This window comes from Ictalurus furcatus, chromosome 12 (assembly GCF_023375685.1).
Source record: "Ictalurus furcatus strain D&B chromosome 12, Billie_1.0, whole genome shotgun sequence".
Lineage (NCBI taxonomy): Eukaryota > Metazoa > Chordata > Actinopteri > Siluriformes > Ictaluridae > Ictalurus > Ictalurus furcatus.
The window spans coordinates 3,332,663-3,358,170 of record NC_071266.1 but is presented as its reverse complement, the minus strand read 5'-3'; the positions used below and the strand labels follow the sequence as shown (position 1 = coordinate 3,358,170).

The 25,508-nt window shown below is 38.6% G+C and overlaps 1 protein-coding gene across 1 annotated transcript in view; it reads right to left on the bottom strand.

The window, feature by feature from the left end:
* The window catches only part of nomo (nodal modulator), a 39,817-nt gene extending 14,729 nt beyond the window's left edge, over positions 1-25,088 (bottom strand). Inside the window, exons 1-21 of the mRNA XM_053638048.1 lie at positions 24,349-25,088; positions 23,665-23,754; positions 20,610-20,655; positions 20,048-20,148; positions 19,844-19,950; positions 19,228-19,300; positions 17,555-17,707; positions 15,539-15,673; positions 15,332-15,421; positions 14,911-15,016; positions 12,996-13,146; positions 12,427-12,604; positions 12,118-12,259; positions 6,983-7,114; positions 4,878-5,014; positions 4,657-4,744; positions 4,492-4,555; positions 3,066-3,161; positions 2,780-2,983; positions 1,917-1,999; positions 104-263 (exon numbers count right to left, since the gene is read on the bottom strand). Of these exons, the coding sequence (XP_053494023.1) occupies positions 104-263; positions 1,917-1,999; positions 2,780-2,983; positions 3,066-3,161; positions 4,492-4,555; positions 4,657-4,744; positions 4,878-5,014; positions 6,983-7,114; positions 12,118-12,259; positions 12,427-12,604; positions 12,996-13,146; positions 14,911-15,016; positions 15,332-15,421; positions 15,539-15,673; positions 17,555-17,707; positions 19,228-19,300; positions 19,844-19,950; positions 20,048-20,148; positions 20,610-20,655; positions 23,665-23,754; positions 24,349-24,543 (2,531 nt within the window). The 5' untranslated portion in view covers positions 24,544-25,088. The remainder of the gene's footprint in view (positions 1-103; positions 264-1,916; positions 2,000-2,779; positions 2,984-3,065; positions 3,162-4,491; positions 4,556-4,656; positions 4,745-4,877; positions 5,015-6,982; positions 7,115-12,117; positions 12,260-12,426; positions 12,605-12,995; positions 13,147-14,910; positions 15,017-15,331; positions 15,422-15,538; positions 15,674-17,554; positions 17,708-19,227; positions 19,301-19,843; positions 19,951-20,047; positions 20,149-20,609; positions 20,656-23,664; positions 23,755-24,348) is intronic.
* Between the last annotated feature and the right edge of the window lie 420 nt (positions 25,089-25,508).

Here is a 25,508-nt window from a genome sequence, read left to right as displayed (position 1 = left end):
ATATATTTTTTAAATTCAAATACTTTTGAAGACTTGTCAGGTCAAGTGTGCTAGATTTGAGTTGTGAGTAGAATCATACTAATAATGAAGTTGCATTTAGTACCTGTAGGTTCCGCTTATATCGGTGAGAACAGTGATAAGAGGCTCTGTAGCTCCAGACTTCCTAATGGAAATCTCCACACCCTCCAGCTCCGGAGTCACCTGTCCCTGCAAGAAGAGTCCAGCTCGCCCCATGATCTCCACCATCTGACCTGGACAGCTCTCTGGCAAAGCAAACAAATGAAGGAAGGAGCCTTCAATATTTTTTCTAGCAATACAACTGCAAACCCCCAATAAAACCTTCAATTATTAGGAATATAAACAATATTTTTGGAAATCAACATATCAGTTTTAACCTCTTCACATGCCAGGGGATCCTTCTTATAACAGGCATGAATGCAAATACGAGATGAAGTTCATGTGTTTGTTTTTTGGTGCCATGCCAGCGTCTATTTTCATGGTGAGAAATGTCTGAGGAACTCTATATAAGGTTTTTAACATCTATTTTTTAACGGATTTTAAAATTCTAAAATTGTTAGGTTTGACTCCGTTAAAAATTTCTTCCAGAGTGGTGACTGAATAAAAAAGGTTTCTCACGGAGTTAAGACCAGTATAGTCTAATAAAACACGTTTAAAGGATAATGAATTCTGGCAGAAGGTACATGTTGGGGAGTCTCCTAATATTACAAACTTGTGTCCTCCTGGAGTGACCTAATCGACAGCGGGTGTAGACGATCTGGTCCCAGGATTTGAAAACGGAAACGTTTGTCAACAATAGAATAGGGCTGATTTCATGGACTTCGTTCATGGTGCATTGTTCCTTACTCAGTTTGCGAGTCTATTATGTGTTTTAGGTCAGTGGGAGGTATTGGACAATTTGTGAAATCCGTTGATAGTGCTTCTTTTGCAGCAGTGCCTGGTTCTTCATTTCCCAGGATTCCATAGTGTCCAGGTACCCAGCAGAAGTAGATATTAAAAGTTTTTCTGTTGCATAGTCTTTATGAAGTCCAATGCCAAGACGATAGCGTTCTTCGAGGATTATCAATCTTGTCCACTCCACTATTTGGCATGAGTAAACATTTATTCTCTAAGATTGCAGTCTGTATCCAACTCTATAAACCGCTTTTCGTAAGTATGTTTTGAAGCCATATTTTAAGTTAAGTTTTTTGTTTCATCATCCTTATTCCACACCTACCTTGGAGCCCAAAAAGACAGGGATGCGCAGTGCCACGGAATTCCTGCAGAATATGCATCAGGGCTATAAGAATGATATACCCAAGCAGGTAAAGTATATTATAACCTGCTTGATCCACTCGATTGACCCTTAGCCAACACTTACTGGGGATTCTGGAAAGTTAGCAGTTGTTAAACCATCACAGAACTCTCAGAGCATGTCTTAACCAGCCGATTGATTGGAGTGAACCATTCCAACCTCCCATCTAGGTGAAGTATGAGCCAAAGTAGCGTTGAAACAGTGGCAGCCACAGCAAACCATATTTCTCAGGCACCAAGATTTCTTCCTCCACAGACATGGGTCACAACTTATGGCAAACAAGTCACCCCTTTTACCGCTGTTTGCAGACAGTATTGGGATACTGAGGACCCATTTTACTCTGGATCCTTACAGAGAGATGAAGGATGGTATTAGCACATCTAGACGGAAAAGCCGTGTGCAAAAAGGTATAATCGAGAAAACTGTAACCCTTGTAAGGGGGCTCAAGGATTATTCTCTCTTTCCCAAGGAGAAGACCTCTTAGTTCAAAATAACCCATAATAATATCTTATATAAAAGGTGATTTTTAAATATGACACTAGACAAGTTAATTTAAGTAACAGTGTACAGCAGATCTTTACATATGTAGTGCTTGGACACTAACCTCCTGTGATTGTAGCTTCCACTTCAGGTGGGTAAAAAAGCAGTTCTTTGGATGATGGTATAACTGTGATCTTTTCTCCAGCTCTGAAAAACAGAATGCAAGTCACAGAACAAGACGCATGGAACTATGCAAGGATATCTGCTTAGCAGAAAATGTTACTGTGGAATTGAATATGATATCTGATTAATTGCTATGGCTTCCATCTTGTCCAAAAATAAACAAATAAATAAATAATATTAAAAAAAAAAAAAAACAGTGGTGAACAGCATCAGTGAAAGTTTGAAAGATGATGGCATGCAGATTGCAGCATTTATTAAAAATGCAGATTGTTTTTTTCCCCCCACCTGGTCTTTTTACAATCTTCAATATCTTTGTAACCATGATGGCTGGATCACACAATGAGCAATTTCAGCCAACAAGTCCATGTCCACTTTCAGCAAAACAAATATTTAGATAAAGTTTATGTACGTGTTTCTTCAGTTATATGTGGAAATTACACAGTGAAAATGAATCACTTGCTTCTTGAACATTTAAAATAAAAATAAATTGCTGCAATCTGCATACCAAGAAGGTGCTGCAGCTACATTAGATAACTGCGTGAATGTGGGTGCAGGTGTACCTAATAAATTGGATGGTGACTGCATAAACACGTACATCTCGCACTCCCAAATATCACTTAAGATATCATTATTAAAATATCATTTAAGAATATTTTTCAGACTAAAGAATTTTGTACTTTGCTCTTAATCGTAGGCATAAGATAGGAGTAATGTTTTATTTTCTAATTAATTATGAGCATTTTACACACCAGCCCTGGTTCCAGAATAAAAAAAAAAATGCCCCACTAAGAATAAATTTCTCACCGTGCCCAGTAGGAGAACACGTAGTGGAATGGCTCATGGAGCGCCTCTGATTTCTCCTTTACAGGTGCGCCCATGTCCTCTCCTCCTCGCTCTTCCCGCTCTTTCTTGCGAGCTGCGATTTCCAGTAGCTGCTGCTCATGGCGTTGTTCCTCAGCTGAGCGCAGAGGTCCCAGGACCAGAGCAGGCTCACTTTCAATGGATGACCTGAGATGTGGTCAGAGGTGTGTTTGGTTTAAAGTGCTCCTATCTGTTTTAAATGATAAATCATATTTTCCCCGTCACTCACTTTATAGTAACTGTGACGTCCAGCATTTTGTCTGTTGTGATAAGTCCAGTCATGTAATGCCTGACAGCAGTCAGGGTTAACATACTGGGGGCAGATCTGGAAAAAAAACAAATTCCCAGGAACAGAGATCAAGACTGATGGTACAAAATTCAGTGCATTCAAAGAAATTTAAAATGGCCAGTCCGGATTGCTGGCAAAGCTTGCTGCATCCTGTAAACTCTTTTTAAATAAAGTTTTAAACATACCGGTCCCTCCCTAGTCCATAGACAGCCCAACTTAAAGTGCTTATAGATTTGAGGTCACTCCCATGAACACATTTACATATGACCGTCATCATGTACTATCTGTTCCAATTATATTGAATGCTTATAGGTACTCTTACCACAGTCAGAAGCAGGGATAGTGAAGCAGATTTTTTTTTTTTTTTTTGGTTGGGTGTACAGCAAAACACACCCATCCTGAATGACAGGAAACATATGTGTCCTCTTAAGGAATGGCTGGAGTTGGGGTTTGTTTGTGGCATCTCTAAGGAAAAACCTCTAATGTTTATCAGAATGTCTATTTGCCATAATCGTTGATTAGAAGGCTGCCTTATCTGGGTACAAATGGATCATCAGCCATGAAATAGCACAAGTTATTGCATCAATAACTGTAGTATTTACATTTGCCTGTTTACCAGCTCAGAAATAGCCAATGATGCTAAAGAAATGATAAGCCTCTTACTTTTGTAGTATTAGCCTACCTTCAGAGTTGTGATTTTCATGGATTGCTGAGAGATTTATAAAGTAATTTCCATCTAGCTACTGTTAGCAAGCTAGTCCCTATATAACTTGCATTTACTTTAGATTAGCATTAACATTAATCTGTGCCTATGAATATAGAGAAGCTACTTATGCAAATTACTTTGAGTAGGATTAGATACTTACGCAAATTACATTTAGCAAGCAAGCCCTAGTATATCTAAAAACATAAAATAACATGGCTGTTGGTCTTGTGTAAAGGCTTTTGACAGTCATTTGGCTGCCATATTGTTGCATCTAACATCAATCCTACATTCATGTTCATCTGAAGATTCCTGGTCAACTCACATATTTAATTGGTGTCAAACATTTAGTCATATTGAGGCAGCAATCTCATGAAAAAGGTATTCTCTGTCAAGCTGACGATATTACTTTTCCCTGCTGTTAGGTAAGAGTCAATTTGTTTTATCATCAAGTCAATATTCATTTTGTCGTGCTTTCCATATGACACTACACACGTTGCCAGCAGAGTGTGGTGTGACTCATTTCACATGTGAAGTGGTAAATCAATCAGCACAAAGATGAATAATTTCAATATTAATCTTATAGAACAGTAAGAAAACAACCTGTTTAATAGTAAGAGTTTTAGACAATTTAATTGTAAAATGTACTATAAATATACATACGTGCTGTAAGTGTAATAATCCTGTTCGAACTGATGGCAGGAACGTGGTGTCACTTTGTACACACCTACAAGGAGCAATGTAGCAATGTCAGCACTTACATAAAATAAAAAATTTAAAAAAAAAAGAATTTTACACAGCTGAAGAAAACAAAAGCATCAAAGAAACCTGGTTTTGACAGGCAGAAGCGATTGACTCCCTTTGAAAGATTGTAGACACCAACATTCTCAGGTTTGCTGCCATCTTGGAAAAATTCCTTAAGGATAAAACAAATACACACATGACATAATATTCATGGTCACTGTTGCATAGGAGGATGTAAAAAGAATGCTAACACACGGTTATCATTACTGATTTGTAATGGTGGTAAATGTCAAAAAGGCTCTCACCAGTGTGATGGCATGGGACAGGGAGCAGCGCAGCATGTATCCTGTCTGTCTGAACTCCACCCCCTCCATGTCCGAGTCCAGCACCTCCACTTCGACTGATTTGTGTTTCCAGCACCACTCCTCATGGGTAATCGACACTGACAGACAAAGCACTCATGTTAAATGTTAAACCTGCATCAGCTCTTACACTATGCAGCCATTAGAGTTTTCCTGTGTTACACAGTGAGGTGGACTAGTTATGTTTGATTGTAAACATATATAAACATTTTAATGGACTGTTTCAATGAGGTAAACTATAATACATTTACTGTGCATGTTTGTTCCTTCAGGTGGCACCATTTTTAAATGTAAAGGTGTTAAAACATAATGACTAGCTCAGACTTCTCATCTCCAAAAAATCAAACAGACAAAAATATATACAAGATGATCAATAAATTATTTATCATCAGATCCTTTGTAACAAGAATTTGAGAAAACAGATTTCTGCAACGTCCTGTTTCCCTGATGTGCATCAATACCTTGTTGATACAGAATGTGTTGAAACCAGAAAAAATTTTAAGCTTATCACAGTTTGTATGTTCACTGTCTTAGTGGAAGGGCAGAAAAAATGAGCTCTTATAATGCAGATAGCTTCTGTATTGGGCGTAACCACGCATTCTTTGGGGGGGTCGTATTCCCCCCCCAATGTTGAGGAAATACCAATCTGTCCCCCCAATATACAGTACAAAATATTTTCTATATGCCCCCCCTTTAATGAACCCTGCCAACGGATCTGTCTTTTCTTCATCTATTCTATTTATGTCTATTCCTTTTTACCTTTTAATTTATTTATTCATTTACATGTGATTCTATTCCTTTTTAATATATTTCCGTTTGTTAAGGAAAATAGGTGTGTGACCCCCCTCCAATTGTACACTTGGTTGCGTCCATACTCAACGCAAGTTCGTTGATATATTTTAGCAGCTCAGTCTGTAAGAAATGGAGACAGCAGCCAAGTGTAGAAAAGTGCAGCAGAACATACGAGCTTTTTTTTCCCCAGACAGGAAGTAACTAGATATCTAAACAGTAGGTAACCTTAGCTTAGTATAGAAGGCATCATACCATGGCTTGGTTTGTTCTTAAGAACTTTTGATATTTGCACACCCACAAAGTAAGCTAGGCTAACGTCAGTTCCAGTTTTTGACCATTAACGTTACATTCACTTGCACATCCTCCCGCCGAGTTCGCTGTGAACCCTCACGTTGTGACAGACTGTTATAAATGCGAGTGAAAGTGAGGAAAGTTGCACAGCATTTCGTTCCTTTACACTACATTTGGGCTAAGGACAACTAAGTGGACCCCCCCCAATGTCCATACCATGGTTACGCCCTTGATTGTGGGTAGTGTTGGAGCAAGTCAAACACTGACAACATACCCAACATGGTTCACTGCTAAGAAGGAAGGGGAAGTTGAAAATAGACAATGTATGTATGACTGTGTAAGCTAGCTAGTGGATTAACTTTCTTGTATGGCAAATGCATAACACTGCTCAGTATTCACCCTTTTTTATTTTACAACATGCAGATTTATACTGACCTCTTTGAAATGTCTGTTACAACCTGATGCAGTTTGTTACTCGCTTCAGGCCACAATGCTACTACCAAGTCTGTAATATTTCATACAAGTTGGAAGCAAGTTTCTCCTAGCCTGAGGGAGCATCCAGCAACTGAATCATATGGTCTTAATTTAATTTGTATATTCGTTCATTAAATCGAGTTACCAGTCACATACTTGGAGTATGGTTCTTCAATAGTGTTTTGAATGATTTTTACTGTCAACTAGGCATTTTCTACAAACAACTACGCCACTTCTTGTGCTCATCTTTAAATGCCTATATTGCGATGTCTGGTTTTGTAACTTGAAGCACTGTAAACAAATGCTTGGTTGCAATGCATCCCCTGTAAATGTTTATGCCACAACATTAGAGCAGCCCCAACTAGAAATACAACACACCAGAAATACACACACACACTTGCTGGCAAAAAAGAAGTAAATCTGCTAACACATTTAAATTGGTCATCATTATATCCGCATCAGCATTATATTTTCTGAGTCTTTCCTCTTACCTTTGTATTTTCCAGGCAGGACTTTACTGAAGGAAAAGCTGAGTACTTCGCTACTGCTGGAGAGCTGAATGTTCTGCCGCTCACCGAGTCTGCTTATAGGCTGGAGCGTTACTACAAGATCTCCACATGCAGCTGAGGGATCCATCAAGAAGGAAAAAAAAAATATATACATATATATAATACAATTACTCATTAAAGCTGAAATACCAAATTACTGCTGTTTCTCATCAGTGTCTTTGGCTTTTGCTTCATCATTTATTATTTAACTTTTTGAATTGACTGAGAATGCGCGTCAGTTCTCACAGAACTCGAGTGCTTACATGCAGCAGTTTCTCTGCATGCTCACTACACTGCTTCATGCTCATGAATACCTCTGTGTGCACGTAATCCACGGAACATTGTGCTAATTTTGAACAACCACGCTCACTGATACTGCAGGCTGAGGAAGGCCTCGGTATTAAAGATACTGTTTAAACAGCATAAAATGTGCTATAAGGTTACTTGTATTGCAGGAAGATGCTGTAGTTCCTACTATTGATATTTTCACAAAGCATTGCTTGCAGCCTGCTTTGATTTGATTGTCACCGAGTCATTTTATAATTTTGAGTACATCTCATGTTCGTCAGATGGAGCTTTATCTTTATCATCATCACCTGGTGATATGAAACAATGTGATTTAGACGTGATGAGCTTATTAACAGAGGATTACACACATAACTGACTGGACGATCACTGCTGGATTAATTAATCTATCAAAAGTACACACACTCGTTACACAATTACACACAACATTATTGTGTGTGTGTGTGTGTTTTTTAATAGTTCTAATCACACACACACACACACACACCTCAAAAAAGTCATTTGACAGATGCATTAAATAGCAAAATAAACCAAAATACATATAAATTAAATGTGAGCTATTTCATCACCCAAGCCCCAAGTGTACATTTTGGCCTTTAAGCTTTAAGCCACTCCCCCTACCTGAGACTGACACACAATGAAAATCATTTTTTCTACATGGGGTTTTGACCGTTGTCTTTTTGTGCATATGTGTGTGCATATGTGTATGTGTATATATGTGTGTGTGTGTGTGTGTGTGTGTGTTTTAAATAGAAAACAGTGGGTCAGAAACCAAAAGAACAGCAAGACTGTTTGGGAGACAGATCCACAAAGTGTGTAATGATTTAGATGATGCTAAACTCAAGGCAAAGCGCAAAACTGAAGACAATCATGGCTGTTGTGGCTGATCGACTACCGGACAACTGCTTTAAAAAAAAAAAAATAGTCCTTTCCTCTTCAACATTAACTAATCTTCGTGCCCAGGCTAATCATGGCACTTAAAATAGATTGTATTGTTATTTTTGTTTTCTTTTTAGATAGATCTTTAACATATTTTCATCAATAAATAGCAACAATGCTTACATTCCTAATGCAAAATAATATTTCTACAAATCTCACAACTACACGTGAGGAAAGCCATGTCTTTTGTTCAAAGAGAAGGTGTATATCACGTAAAACCCTGGTATTCAGCTCTCCAATTTTGTAAATTTGATCATTCGACTCTGCACCTAAGCATGAAAATGACCTCAAATATAAATTCAGTTAATTATTTTGCCTTCAGATACAGTAAATTAAAATGATTAAAACATTTTGGTGAGTACTACACAAATAATTGTACTATACCTTATTTTATGTGTGTCCAAAAAAACATTGTCAACCATGTTACCCATTACAGAAATGTCCTTCAAAAGGAATGGTTTTACCCAAAATCAAAGTATTTGCATAGCATGTCATTTCCTCAAGAAGCACATGGATGAAGGACTAGAAGGTATGTCCTCTCTCTTTTCCTAAATATATTTGTTTAAATTGCAAACCTGTGTCAAGAGTGGAAATTTAAAAAAAAAAAAAAAAAAAAAAAAAAAAGGTCCATGACAAGGCTCCATCCTGCAAAGATGATTCGTCAACTGCTATTCAAGGAAGTTGGAACCAACTTGATGGAGAAGAGTATTTTTCATTAGTGAAGTCCACGCCTCAAAGAATTCAGGCCGTTATTAAAGCCAGAGGAGGAGCAACAAAGTACTAATTGTGATTACGATTCCATAATTTTTTCCTCAACACTGAGTTATTCCATAATTTTTTTCCTGTACTTGATCTAAACTTGCCAGGGGATGTAGAACATTTTGAAGTTGTGTGAAGGCCGTTAAATGGGATATAATTTTCTTGTCAGTTGATTTGGCAACGGCAAGTGCATGCGCGATGCTTAATTGGGGTTGAGATGGCAGGATGCACTGTGGGAAGAAGGCAAGCTAGCAGAGGCAGTGTGATGGGCAATGTTCTGCTGGGAAACCTTGGGTCCTGGCATTCATATGGATGTTACTTTGACACGTACCACCGACCTAAACATTGCTGCAGACCAAGTTCACCCCTTCATGGCAACGGTATTCCATAATAGCAGTGGGCTCTTTCAGCAGGATAATGCACCCTGCCACACTGCAAAAATTATTCAGGAATGGTTTGAGCAACATGACAAAGAATTCATGGTGTTGACTTGGCCTCCAAATTCCCCTGATCTCAATCCGACAGAGCATCTGTGGGATGTGTTGGACAAACAAATCCGATCCATGGAGGCCCGACCTCACAGCTTACAGGACTTAAAGGATCGGCTGCTAACGTCTTGGTGCCAGATACCACAGCACACCTTCAGAGGTCTTGTGGAGTCCATGCCTCAACAGGACAGAGCTGTTTTGCTGGCACAAGAGGGACCTACATACTATTAGGCAGGTGGTTTTAATGTTAGGGTTATTGCTTGGGTCACAAGTCCTGAGCGTGGTGTAGAGTCTGCTCCACAAAAACAGTCATCAAGGCTAGAAGGTTGAGAAGTATCTAATATGTTATGATGGTGAGTGACTAAAGGATGATGTTCAAGGTAAGATATGAGATTAAAGTAGACGGTAGAACTACAGTGAGGGAAAGAAGTATTTGATCCCCTGCTGATTTTGTACTTTTGCCCACTGACAAAGAAATGATCAGGCTATAATTTTAATGGTAGATTTATTTGAACAGTGAGAGACAGAATAACAACAAAAAAATCCAGAAAAACGCATGTCAAAAATGTTATAAATTGATTTGCATTTTAATGAGGGGAAATAAGTATTTGACCCCCTCTCAAGCAGAAAGATTTCTGGCTCCCAGGTGTCTTTTATACAGGTAACGAGCTGAGATTAGGAGCACACTCTTAAAGGGAGTGCTCCTAATCTCAGCTTGTTACCTGTATAAAAGACACCTGTCCACAGAAGCAATCAATCAATCAGATTCCAAACTCTCCACCATGGCCAAGACCAAAGAGCTCTCCAAGGATGTCAGGGACAAGATTGTAGACCTACACAAGTCTGGAATGGGCTACAAGACCATTGCCAAGCAGCTTGGTGAGAAGGTGACAACAGTTGGTGCGATTATTCGCAAATGAAAGAAACACAAAAGAACCATCAATCTCCCTCGGCCTGGGGCTCCATGCAAGATCTCACCTCGTGGAGTTGCAATGATCATGAGAACAGTGAGGAATCAGCCCAGAACTACACGGGAGGATCTTGTCAATGATCTCTAGGCAGCTGGGACCATAGTCACCAAGAAAACAATTGGTAACACACTACGCCGTGAAGGACTGAAATCCTGCAGCGCCCGCAAGGTCCCCCTGCTCGAGAAAGCACATATACATGCCCGTCTGAAGTTTGCCAATGAACATCTGAATGATTCAGAGGACAACTGGGTGAAAGTGTTGTGGTCAGATGAGACCAAAATGGAGCTCTTTGGCATCAACTCAACTCACCGTGTTTGGAGGAGGAGGAATGCTGCCTATGACCCCAAGAACACCATCCCCACCGTCAAACATGGAGGTGGAAACATTATGCTTTGGGGGTGTTTATCTGCTAAGGGGACAGGACAACTTCACCGCATCAAAGGGACGACGGACGGGGCCATGTACCGTCAAATCTTGGGTGAGAACCTCCTTCCCTCAGCCAGGGCATTGAAAATGGGTCGTGGATGGATATTCCAGCATGACAATGAACCAAAACACACGGCCAAGGCAACAAAGGAGTGGCTCAAGAAGAAGCACATTAAGGTCCTGGAGTGGCCTAGCCAGTCTCCAGACCTTAATCCCATAGAAAATCTGTGGAGGGAGCTGAAGGTTCGAGTTGCCAAACGTCAGCCTCGAAACCTTAATGACTTGGAGAAGATCTGCAAAGAGGAGTGGGACAAAATCCCTCCTGAGATGTGTGCAAACCTGGTGGCCAACTACAAGAAACGTCTGACCTCTGTGATTGCCAACACGGGTTTTGCCACCAAGTACTAAGTCATGTTTTGCAGAGGGGTCAAATACTTATTTCCCTCATTAAAATGCAAATCAATTTATAACATTTTTGACATGCGTTTTTCTGGATTTTCTTGTTGTTATTCTGTCTCTCACTGTTCAAATAAATCTACTATTAAAATTATAGAATGATCATTTCTTTGTCAGTGGGCAAACGTACAAAATCAGCAGGGGATCAAATACTTTTTTCCCTCACTGTATACTCAACTTCATTAAATGCATTTTCTGTTTTATACAAATCATTAATTTAGTTTCAAGTATTAAACTTGTGACAATTTCTGTCTCTTCTCTCCCACTCCCTCTATGCGAGGTTGAAAAATAATGTGTAATATTTTGGAACTGTATTTTAGGAAGGTGAATATGTGCGCAATGAATTTTGAATGCTGGAATTTTGTTTTAAATCAAAATATTCAGACGCAATGAATTGCAGAGGAAACTAATTCAAGTGTTGTTATTACTGGGCAGAAAAATTCAAGTATCATTATTGCGATATGTTTTATTCAATTTATGTAATTCAACATGCCATTTTATCTTATGCATGCTTTAAATGAAAGCAACTTTTGTCCTCTTATTTTCCCCGAATAAAAGGTTAAACGGTCTTTAAACTCTTGCATGGCCCCAAAATTTTAAGGAAATTTTGTAAACCAAAAGCTATTCTGCCATACCACTATCCAGCTGCACCTCTAACTCAATAGAACAATAATGAATAAGCAAAAAATAATTATTATTAAAAAAAACAAACAAAAAAAAATACAGGACTTACCCAAACATGAGACAGTGCCAGAGACAACTGCTATGAACTGGGTGAAAAGTAGGTCATTAATTGGGCGGTCAACCAGGGAGATGTTGAGAGACTGAGGCTGCAACGCGAGTCCAGCCTTGGCCTCAGCCTCTGGTAAAGTTACCTATGTAGGCAACATAATGAAAAACAAAATTAGCAAGAGAATGTGCAATTACATTTCAGATTCAATTTTAATCTCTTGTTTGGATGTAAGAAGGTTGTGTGGCTTCTAGATTATATGAGAGAGAGACAATTGGATACTGTAATGCCTACTTGTGAAAGCTATAATACCTGGACACTGTAGTCTCCTGGTTTGGCTTGGAAGCAGAACACTCCCTGCTGGTTGCTCTCAATCATGCGGATCACAGTCTGATCATGCCCTTGGCCTGAAAGCATGACTTTATAGCGTCCTAGATGTTTTATACCCTCTGGTAGATGGGCAATGGAAATTTGACCACACATGCTGAATCTGATAATAAACAAAGAGCATATTTACAGCCCCACCACCCCATACAGTATACTCAAATTCAAAATGATTAAATCAACATTAGCAAGCTGCCTGGTTAGTACCACGTTGTGTTCTTCATAACTTGATTTTATGACCTCATCCTTTTTTGCTAGAATTTGAGACTAAGAATATTTTACTTTTACCTTATTTATTCACATTAAAGAATTATACATTTCTGCTTCTGTCACTGGATGCGTGTAATAAGATTACAACCCCTGTAGCCCTGCTCCCTTTAATAATTTACTGTATATATGGAGCTGACTTATTTCAATCGTATACCTGGGAGATGAGAAGTTTGATACTACACAATATTCATCAACATTCCATGAAAATCAACCCACGTAGGTCTCACCCTGCTGTGATAATGTCAGGCAGCTGAGGAGTGCTGGGTGCAATCTTCACTGTGATCGGCTCGAAAAACATGAGCTCCTTATGAGTGCTGATGGTGTAGGTGCCAGTGGTCATATTCTCCAATCGGAATGAACCATCCTCTTTAGTTATCACTGCAGACAACAACAAGGCAGATTGACAGGGAGTGAGATTTTTTTTTTTCCAAAGCATATGTAATACTGCTGAGAAAAGCATACAGGTCATGGTTACAAGTTACTATCTCTGGATACAAGTCTTAATTAGGGTCACAGTCATGTTGTATGATCAGGCAGTTACCTTACCTTTGACTTGCAGATTAAAATGCATTTCTGTCTATGACCATCTACACATTCATTTTGATTTTCTTTTATCCTATCAAGTTCATTAATCTAGTGGTTCTCCTCAGAGTGTGTCTGGCTTTGATTCCCCAAACATTTTGCAACCACTCTCCCTCTAAATCATACTACAACAACCTCCATTTCTCCACACAGGAGTCGCAGACCGCCATGAAACCCTTTGGCGGAGCAATACACCGCGGTTGTAAACACGTTACATTGCTACTCTCTGCTGCCACATGTGTAACTATCATACACAACAGCTTTCCAGCACACAGACAAATATGGCATTGCTGACCAGAACTAAGTGAAATCATCTACGCTGCACACCGCCAAGCTAGTTAGCTTTTTTTTCTGCCTCAACATTACGTTTTACTGCTGCAACTCTTGCTTTCAGCTTATAACAAAAAATTGGTAAACACTGACAATGCAAGACATTTTATTGAAAAGTTGTACTCCAAAACAAGCGAAGAACAAGAAGTGGACTTGACATATTTTGTATCCTTTTGTTTTAGACACAGGGATGTTCAAAGACACTTTTGTACAAATCTTCCGTTCTGGTTTGTGTCTTATTAATGATTAACTAGATAGGTAAAGTTTGCTTTATGTGTGCTTGACTTTGAAGTTGGCTTGACAAAGCCAGTGTGAAAGTTTAAAAATAGTTATCAGTTTGAAATCTGAAGTTAATGTGCAGTTTTAAGACAGACAGACAGACAGATAGGGTACCAAAACTTGTAGCATTGAACAGACAGGGTGTCAAAATGTGAAGCGTTGGACAGATAGGGTGCCAAAACTTTGAGATGGCTAGATAGATACAACTCCTGGTAAAAAAAAAAACAAACTATGGAATCACCACACTTAAAGAATGCTCACCTAGCTTTTTTACGTCGTAGCAAATAAACAAATCACAGATATGACAAAACATTTTTTGTTTAATTTTTGTTTATTTTATTCCAGGAAAAAATTATGGCATCACTCAAAGTTGAGTTTAAAAAAAAAAAAAAAAAAAAAAAGATGGAATCATCCTAAAAAAATTTTTAGAATAATAATAATAATAATAATAATCTCACAAAAGCTTTTAATAACGTTTTGCTAGCATGGTTTCAAGATGATCTGAGCCAATTTTGGTGAAAATTGGACAAAGCATCTAGGACAAGTTTGAAAAGGGGTCATAGGGTGCACTCCTTGAGCCAAGGAACAGGTGAAAAGAATTTTGTTTCTAGGCCTTACAGTTCAAAAATTATTAGCATAAACCTATGTCAAAATTTCAGCACTTGGTGGCACTAGAGGGTTTGAGAAAGACTCCAATCTTGCTACTGTTAATGTTGAGACTGTCCTCTATCTGTGTGCCAGTTCATAACTTTCATAAGATTCCCCACAAGCGGTTCTATGGGCCGAGTTGACATATCTAACATATCAGAAAGAATTTGAGGTGAGTAGTACGACTGAAAGGATCTAAAAGCTTTTCTGAGGATATGGAAGAGGTCTTAACTTTAAGGTTAACATTAGTTGACCTTTTTGAACTGAAATGCGACTTCTTTTATATAAAATTACTATAATTACCTTTAATCTGGTTGTTAAGGGTGACAACTGCACCTGCCACTCCCTCACCATCGGGGCTGTTCAAAACTCTTCCCATTACTGAGAAGCCCATCACTCGGAAAACTGGCTACAGAAAACGTTAGGGAGGAAAATGGAAAGGAAAGAAAAGGTGTGATCAACAGCATTACCAACAACCAACAGTACCGATCACTGAGAATGACAAATTGCAGGTTTTTCCACATTGTTGCTGTTGTAATTGCCCAATGCTAATTTTATGCTTTAACATAAATGTTTCTTTTCCACCATGTTGATATGCCCAATTGTAATTATGAGTGGTATGCTGCTACTGAACGCAACTACCTCATACACCTCATAGATTTATTGATATTCTTCATCAGTTTACAAGTCATACGGTTATAGAAGAAATGATCATTAGCCTTACCTCTAACTTCAAAGAATTGTGCTCGACTCTGAAATCTAGCCGGGATGGAGCAACATCAAAAGTGATCCGTTCTCCTCTGTAATATGGCACCTGGGATTTCAAACAGATTCAAATTCCATGATGATTCAAACAGATTCAAATTCAATGATGCTACTTCTACAGTATTTTGTGACTCTGCAAAGATTAAAAGAAAATGGACAATCATACCACTGTGTATTCACCACTGGGCAAGCACGGAAAGGAGAAGGTGCCATCCTCACGTGACTGTGCACTACACAGATATACAAATGATGAATCATCTGACAAGGCACCATCTACAGGAGTGGAGCTACAGCCACTGATCTGCAGAAAACACAACACTCTTTGATCATGATGGAGCCGGCTGCAAAGCAAATTATATTAACATGCATATTTTAATACATTTTGTTACGCCTCCGGTGGAGACATTTTGTTTTTGGGTTGTCTGCCCATCAATCCATTCAGCCGAGCTTCTCGTTAGTGCAATATCTCAAAAACAAATGTTTGTAGAATTTATAAGAAATTATTATTGTAACAAGCAGATTAACTGATTAGATTTTGGATTTGATTCAAACAGATCACAGCATGGTCAAATGTCCAGAATAGTTTTCTTCAATAACCTAATAACCTTCAATAAGCTTCCTGCTTGTCACACACAGATGTTGGCATCAGGGATGCGACAAAATTTCGGCCGCCGAAAAAATTTTTGGCCGAAAGAGGGGGAAGAAAAAAAAAACGGGCAAAAACATGAGCCGAGATTATATGCCGTCACACCCCACCCCTCGTTTATCGTCGCATTGCCGCAATTTAATGACCATTACTTTGATGAGGAGAAAACGCAGCATGCACGGGAAATGATACAGGCAGAGGTGATGAATGCATTGGCTGAAGGATTGACGTGCAGCACAGAGCAAGGTGTCCCAGAGGAACAGTTGTGTACAAGTGATGAATTGATTAAATGAAAAAAAGTCTAATAATACAATTATACAAAAAAAAATAAAAATTTATTGGTTTTAAAAAATCTTTTTCAGTTTCATCACTAGTTGGCATTGAGTAATAACTGTTTGTATAGTAACTGCTTATTAATAGGGACCTGTGTGTGGATGATTAACATAATCTAAGCCTCATAATAAAGGATGTAAAAAAGTATTAGCCAAAGAAATTTCTTAACCAAATAAATATGTATTAGAACGCAGCAGCACGGCTTGTTTTCAACCAGCCCAAAAGCACCCCTCTTCATCTCCCTCCACTGGCTTCCTGTAGCCGCCCCATCACATTCAACGCCTTGATGCTCACCTACAAGACCTTATCTGGAACAGCACCCCCCTACCTCAACACTCTTCTTGAGGTTTACGTTCCCTCACACAATCTGTGATTGGTTAACAGACCTTCACACTAACTGTTCCTCAGTAGTGGAACGATCTTCCAACTTCATTCCGGATAACAGAATCAGTCACTGTTTTAAAAAAAAAAAAAAAAACAACTAAAGACCCACCTCTTCCGTGAACTAACGCCTGACCTGCCAACCGCCACGTTATTTTAAAAAATAATAATAATAAAATAAAATATTACACTGGCTTTTACACCTCTACTCTGCACACTTTGCTTCTCTAGAACTTAATTTAAAATCCTGTATTATAGCACTACTTGTATTGTTCTCCGATTGATATATCGCTTTGCTTGTATTTCCTCGTCTACTAAATGGATAAATGTAAATGTATAACTGTTGGCATGTTGAAGTTTTATCTCATATTTACAGAAGGAGTTTCCAGTGTCAGTGGTTTGTATCAGTCAGAGATGAATCTTTTTCTTTTTCATTTTTATTCTTGGTATTTTAATATCTCATTAAAAATTTTTTATTTTAACTGTCTTCACGGGAAAGTTAGGGAATGACTGTTTAAACCTGCTATAATGTAACTTGTTCAGTGGACATTAAAAGTTCAATGTGTCGCTGTTTAATTAACACAAATTCTACTGTTGGCAAAGTGCGATGGCATTAGAGAAATGAAATACTTTGGGATGTGTGGTTATAGGAAAATGATCAACTTCATATTTGCATTGCATCACACCACACCACTACTTTGGTTGATTATTTCATTTTGGCATGCTCCAATGTTTTATAACTTATGTCCCAAAAGCATGCAAGCAGAACTGGGATAGATGGAAAGTGTCCTTGATGAGGTTTTGACCATTGAAACTACTCACCTCTTGCATCACTGTGGCAGAGTAAAGAAGAAATGTAACCTCCTTCATGGGTTCACCATCACTTTGCACCTCACCAGAGACATCATAGCCTTTAACCACTAGTGGAGCTGCAGCCTGGGCATTGGCATTTGACACAACTACAGAGGTTGAGGTCTGCAGGGGTAACACAAACCAATGAGTCCATGTTAAACAGATATTTGCGAGATGAAAACATTTTAAGATACTTTAAACAGAAGATTATTTTAAGCATTTGGCCTATAATATAAATATAACAATATCAAAACAACATATAGTTTTTTATTTAGTACTGCCCTGTATGAGCTATTTCACGTAACTGATGTATGCATATAGTCCGCAAGACACAAAAAAAACTGAATTCATACAAATTACCTCGTTCTAAAGTTTACATACACTTGATTCTTAAAACTGTGTGTTGTTAACTGGATGATCAGCGACTTTTTTTTACGTTTTGTGATAGTTGTTCATGAGTCACTTGTTTATCCTGAACAGTTAAACTGCCTACTGTTCTTCAGAAAAGTCCTCCACGTCCTGCACTTTCCTTGGTTTTCTAGCATCTCTTACATATTTGACCCCTTTTCAACAGTTTATATGATACTGAGGTCCATCTTGTCACACTTAGGACAACTGAGAGACTCATACACAACTACTATATTACAAAAGGTGCAAACGTTCACTGATGTTCAACATGGCAACACGATACATGAAGAGATGTAAACTAGGGAGATGTAAACTTTTGAACAGGATCCATCCATCCATCCAACCGCTTACTCCTTTTCAGGGTCGCGGGGAACCTGGAGCCTATCCTAGGGAGCATGGGGCACAAGGCGGGGTACACCCTGGACAGGGTGCCAGTCCATCGCAGGGCACAATCACATACACACTCACACACCCATTCATACACTACGGACACTTTAGACACGCCAGTCAGCCTACCGTGCATGTCTTTGGACTGGGGGAGGAAACCGGAGTACCCGGAGGAAACCCCCGCAGCACGGGATTTTGAACAGGATGTTCTTTGTAAATTGTTATTTTGTCTTCTGGAAAAAACTTAAATATCTTATGTAGCTAGTGAAGAACAGTACTACATGAAAAAAATTAATGAATAAAAACAATTTACACCAACTATACTGTTCAAAAGTTTACATCTCGCTGGCACTCATGAACAACCATCACAATACATAAAAACAGTCATTGATCATCCAGGTAACAACACACAGTATTAAGAATCAAGCATATGCAAACTGGTTCACTTGAACTGGTTGAACTGGTTCACTTGTGTAAATTCAGTTATTATTATTATTATTATTATTATTATTATTATTATTATTATCATCATCATTATATCTTGTGGACTACATGTAAACATATTTTATGTGAAATAGCTTGTTCAGGACAGTATTAAATAAAAAAACTACATTAAATTTTTATGATCCCTCTTTTTTTATTATTAACGTTTTGCAGATTCTGCAAGGGGTATGTAAATTAATGAGCATAACTGTGACAAGGTGGCAAAAAAAGGAACACTTAAAAACAAAGCCATAACTACATTTGTAAAGTTAGCCCCAACAATATTTTGGGGCTGATACCTGCTAATTAGAATAAACTGTTAGCCAAGCTACGAGAAAACTGAGTACTGAGTTGAGACAGTTTACCCGTTCCAGGATCCACGATGCATGAGATGCTGTAATTTCGTAATTTCCAGGAAGTACTTTCGAAAAAGTGAACCTGCAGAACAAATATAATCAGTCATCCATCTTCTACCGGTTACTCCATCTTCAGGGTCGCGGGGGAACCTGGAGCCTATCAGGGAGCATCGGGCACAGGGCGGGGTACACCCTGGACAGGTCCATCGCGGGGGGCACACTCACATACACACTCACACCCCCATTCATACACTACGGACACTTTAGACACCCGGAGGAAACCCCCGCAGCACAGGTTAGAACATGCAAACTCCGCACACAAACTCCGCACACACATGGCCCCGGCGGGAGTCGAACCCCGGACCCTGGAGGTGGGAGGCGGAGTGGGAGGCGAACGCGCTAATGGAATGGAGACCATGGAATACATGGTCTCTTACAGCATACATGGTCATAATATTACCAAATAATTTCAATACTTCTCAGCTTGTTTAAAGTTCCTTTAAAATCAATATTTCTCCAGTCTTAACAGACCTGCATGAGAGCCTTAATAGTATGACTTCTGCTGCATTTTTCTAAACAAGCGATGTCAAATGAATGATATTACAAAAAGAGAATATCAACTCACTGTCCTTCAGCCTGAGTGAAGACCATCTGAAGTATTTGATCTTCTCCAGCATTCTTCAGACTGACCTCCACCCCTGCTGGGCCTTGCAGATGACCTTTACTCAGAACCTGAAGAAAAGACGGTTTAAATTATTAAACTGAATAAAACAAGACTTGTTCATGGAAAAAAAAATAAAATAACTGCAGGCAAGAATATTTCTCTTACTGTTCCTAAGACAGAGAATCCAGTAAAGAAAAAATTAATGTCCTGCTCTTTGGTGCATACGTCATTGAGGCCATCCACATGGATATCCACAGTGGTTGGCTCTGGAATCAAGTGCAGAGCAAAGGAAGCAAAGTGTCAATAGTTAAAACATCTTATCGGATATATCACTGCATTTACTTTACTGGACACTGTTAAAACCTGTCATTTTGTAATCGTATCTGAAAGCATAATAAATAAAATGTATGAACTTCTTGTGTCTAAACATTTCACTCTAGCAGCTGCAACGTACTTATGTACTAATGAACTAGTTTTGTTTGAAGGGAATACATGACCTATACATTTTAATAGGTTTCAGACTTCTCAATAATAGATTAGATGTTTTATTTCATGAATTGGGACTATAAGCGCCACAGAATGATGATCAACACAGCAACATGCTATATGGTGCTCATGATTCTCCAATGTAGGGAATGGTGAGTAGGGAGCAACGTTAAACAGAGCAGCATATGGAACAGTATATCTACAGAGAGCTCAGGGCTGCTGATGAAAAATCATCCCTTACCAAAGCTCCATCCAAGAGGTGGTTCTATTTTGAGGACAAAATCACCCTGTAAGAGGAAACAACCACTATTAAAACATTATTTGTTTTATTTATTGTGTTACAATAGACAATCAACTGCTAAAACTTTGGCCACAAATTCTGACATCCCAGCTGTGGCAAAAGCATGTGCGTAAAACTCAAATTCCGCCTGGGCCACATCAGTATTTCATCAGACCCTGAAGGTCAGCAAATGGAGTACATACATGTTTTACAGATTGAACACATTCCTATGTTGACAAACACCAATAATCTATAGATTCTGAAAGTAGAATAGGATCTACAGGCACACACGTGTGCACAGAACCTTTATTATATAGAATTAGTATTAATATTAGTATACTAATACTGGGTAGGGCCTCCCTTTGCTCTCAAAACAGCCTCAATTCTTCATTCAAAACATTTCTTTGAGATCCTGGTCCATGTTGACATGATTGCATCATGCAATTCCTGCAGATTTTTCAGGTGCACTTTCATGCGGCAACTCTCCCAGTGTACCACATCCCAAAGGTGTTCTATTGGATTCAGATCGGCGACTGGTAAGGCCGCTGAAGAACACTGAACTCACGGTCATGTTTATGAAACCAGTTTGAGATAACCACCTTCAAGGTGACATTAGAACATACAAAAATTAAGTGAAAAACAATCAGAAAGGTTATAGAGAAAAATAGGAATTATTATTATTATTATTATTATTATTATTATTATTATTATTATTATTATTTTTAACAATAACCTAGTTGCATAAGGGTGCACACCCATAAACTAATACTTTGTTGAAGCACCTTTTGATTTTATTACACCACTCTATTAGCATGGCACATCTTGACTTGCCAATATTTTCCCATGCTTTCCTCAGGTGATTCAGGTGTCTCAGGTGTTAAATCTTTGGTCTTCTTTTGATTAAGCCAGTCCTTTGTTGATTTGGATGTATGCTTTTGGTTACCATCATACTGAAATGTGAAATTCCTTCATCTTTAGCTTACTAACAGCCACCTGAAGGCTTTGCACTAAAATCGACAGGTATTTGTAGCTATTCATGATTCCCTCCACCTTGATAAAAGCCCCAGTTCTGGCTAAAGAAAAGCAGCAAAGCGCAACGCTGCCACCACACTGCACCATAGGTATGGTGTTCTTTTGATGATGTGCTTTGTTTTTTTGGACCAAACATACCTTCTAGAATTATGGTAATATTATGGTTTGGAGTGATTTAGATGAGCTTGGATGTTTTTTGTGAGATAGGGCTTCTGTCTAGCCACCCTACCCCATAGCCCAGACATGAAGAATATGAGAGACTGTTATCACATGCAGAGTGTAATCAGTACTTGTCAGATATTCCTGCAGCTCCTTTAATGTTGCTGTAGGTCTATTGGCAGCGCCTCTGGTCATTTTTTGTCTTGTCCCTTTGTCAATTTTTGAGGGATGTCTTGTCCTTGGTAACGTCACTGCGATACCCCATTTTCTCCACTTTTTAATGATGGCCTTCACTGGGTTCCTTGGTATATCTAATGTTTTGGAAATTCTTTTATACCCCTCTCCTGAGTGATACCTTTCAACCAGTGAGATCCCATACATGCTTTGAAAGCTCTTTGCTGACCATGGCTTTAGAAGTTGGATGAAACCAAGGTGATGTCAAGAAAAATCTTCAGAAACATCTGGTATTTATTTGGGGTTAACCTGAATAATTTCATTGATGACAGCTGTATGATTACTTTTGAACATGAGAACGAACGTGACTGGCTCATTCTGAACCCGATTATAAAAGGGTGTGCACACTTATGCAACCAGGTTATTGTAAGTTTTTTCATTTTCGCCAAAATGTTTAATTGTTTTTCACTTAGCTTTTATACACTGTAATTTCACATTCAAGGCGGTAAAAGTTCTGACAAGATTTATCTTGGTTTCATTTGTTTTACATCACAAAAACCTGCCATTTTAACAGGGGTATGTTTTTATATCCATTGTACTATCTGCCACAGCATTTACTGTCCCTTATAATCAGTATATGACTAGCAATCAGCACTGGCTGATCAAAGTAGTTTAGCACAACAGTTGTATGACATGCACTATATGTCCAAAAGCTTGTGGACACCTGACCATCCCACTCATGTGTGCTTTTTTGATTATCCAATTCCAGATTTAGTGCCACCTTTGCTGTTATAATAACCTCTTCTAGGAAGATTTTCTAATGGGTTTTGAAACATGGCTGTGGGGATTTATGCTCATTAATCCCCAGAAGCATTAGTGAGGTCTGGCACTGATGTTGGATGAAAAGGCCTGGGGCACAGTCAGCATTCCAATTCATCCCAAAGGTGTTCAGAACGGCTGAAGTCTGGGCTCTGTGCAGGCCATTCGAGTTCTTCCACCCCAACCTTGGAAAACTATGTCCTCATTTATTACAGATGCCCCCTGATGCTATTGCTTTGTGCACAGAGGCACTGCCATGCAGGAACATGTTTGGACTCAGCCCCTTGGTTCCAGCCGTCCGAAACTGTAATACTACAGCATACAAAGACATCCTATACAACTGTGTGCTTCCAACTTTGTGGAAACAGTTTGTCGACAAACCACATATTGGTGTGATGGTCAGGTGTCCACAGACTTTTAGCCGTATAGTGTATAAGCTGAGTATTTAGTGTGTGTGAATTGTGAAGCAAAACCACAACAAAAATTGTGAATTCTTTGAAAGTGCTGAGGCTGAGAGATACAATGCAGTGAATGCTCCTTTAAATAACAGCATCATCATACTTTACATGTAAAATTGAGTGGACTAAATCTCACTTTTTCAGCCTCAAACTTAAAAAAATATAAAAAATAAAAGTCTACAATAAATAAGTAAGGAAGGCTCAAAGGTCAAGAGGACAAGAGGAGTCCTTGGAATGTTCCTGACTAGTAATACTTTTACATACACGTTATCCATCTGCTTAAGATTTACTTTACACTGCGTTAAATTTTCCAAATAGGAAATTACACACGTGTTGTTTACAGTCTACATAAGTAAGAAATATTACAGCCATACCTTGTCATAGAGCGGGATCATGAAATAGCCATTGATGGGAGCACAGTCCGTCTGATATTTCAGGGAGCCTTGCTTAGTGTACAGCCTTATCTGGAGAATAAAAGCCAAAATATCAAAGCTTCACGACTATAAAACACTGACTTTCTAGCTGCATGTGGGAGCAATTTGTTTCTATATTAACATTATGAAACTATTTTCTGTGTATCGTTGGTATCAGTACTTTGTTACTTGTTGTAACAAGTAACTGTAACAAAAGAGTTATTTTCTCCATTAAATACTTTTTTTTTAATTGAACTCGTGTTTGTTCATAATATGGCTACATTATTTTGTTCCTGTTGTTTTTCAGCTTTGGTGTTTCGTAAGCACTGGGCCAGAAGAACAAACTATTATACTCTAAACACTATTATTATTATTATTATTATTATTATTATTATTATTATTTAGTCCTAGCTAACTGTCTATCTCTGACGCTGCTTGGTGTACTACTATAAATAGTTGCTTGCAACAATGTATTTAAAACAAATGTAACAATTAGAGATTGTGTTGCCTGGTTAGCTACACGCATGTAAAAGTTCAAAGCTGGGGGTAGAAAGCCGATAAACCAAGCACCTGTGTCCGGAAATGAATTCAGCTGGAGAGCAGGCTAACCAACTCGGTCTATATAAAACAAAATCTCAGTCTCACCTCGACGAGGGAGTAATCAATTTCCACATCTGACTTGACAAACCCACCGCAGCCAACTAAAATATCATCGGCGCAATTCACAGAAACTACATACAGAGAAAAAACGATAAACACTAAGATCTTCAACATCTTAAGCACGGCCATCATTCGGTCCCTGTGTAGAGTAGACATGCTCTTGTAGCTCGGACCAATCATAACACAGAGACCTGATTTTTACACCAATAAAATTTCCCGTCCTTACAACTGCTCTTCTCTCATTCGTTTCATTGGCTAATACAGAATAGGAACCGGAAAACGACCACGGCAAGGGGGCGGGGATTAGCTGGTCCAATAAAGTCACTGGGTGAGTCCACCCCTCCCCCCCCTGTATAAAATGAGTTAGGCTATGTTGACAAAACGTGTGTCCAGGATTACTTTCAAAATTAGCAACATGTTCTAACTAGAAAAATAAAATATTTCAAACGATATATTATGAGAGTATAAAAGTATATTCCCGAGTTTATGATCGATTGTTTTGGGCAGTTTTATCTTTTCTCCCTATCAGTGTTATTTGTATATGTTTGGGGTACGATGCCACTATCTGTATTCGGATTTAGACCCAAAGTGGGCCTGCCTAAACATTTTACAAAATGAAATATGGAAAAAATAAAACCAAGATATACAAACGTCAGCAAGATCTGTGAATATATCTCTTCACAGTTCCTCAACCTTGGGTACAGTTCCTATTTGGTCTCAACTTGTGATGTGCATGGGACTTTTTTTGTTGTTGTTATTATTTTATTTCTTCTTATTCTTATTATATTTTGCGTTCACACCCACAACCTTTTGTTATACAAAATATAGGCTAATGCGTTATGGGAGAACATGAGTTCCTTTGATAACTTTTGTTTAGACAGGTCTCAAGATGATGTGAGTCAAATATGAACAACATTTAGGGGAGGAGTAGCAAAAATGGCACTTAGATGGAAGCATTTTGTAACTTTTAACCGGTACGTGGCGCTGTCATGAAATTTGCTGCATATCCTCAGGTCATGTACCTGAAATGCTTACCAAGTTTTGTTTTAGTATACAAAGTGTTTGCTGAGATACAGCCTCGCATCCTGTTTGGCTGCTTCGCTGTCAGATTCGTTGGCCCATTAGGGGCAAAGCATTTGGAGTAT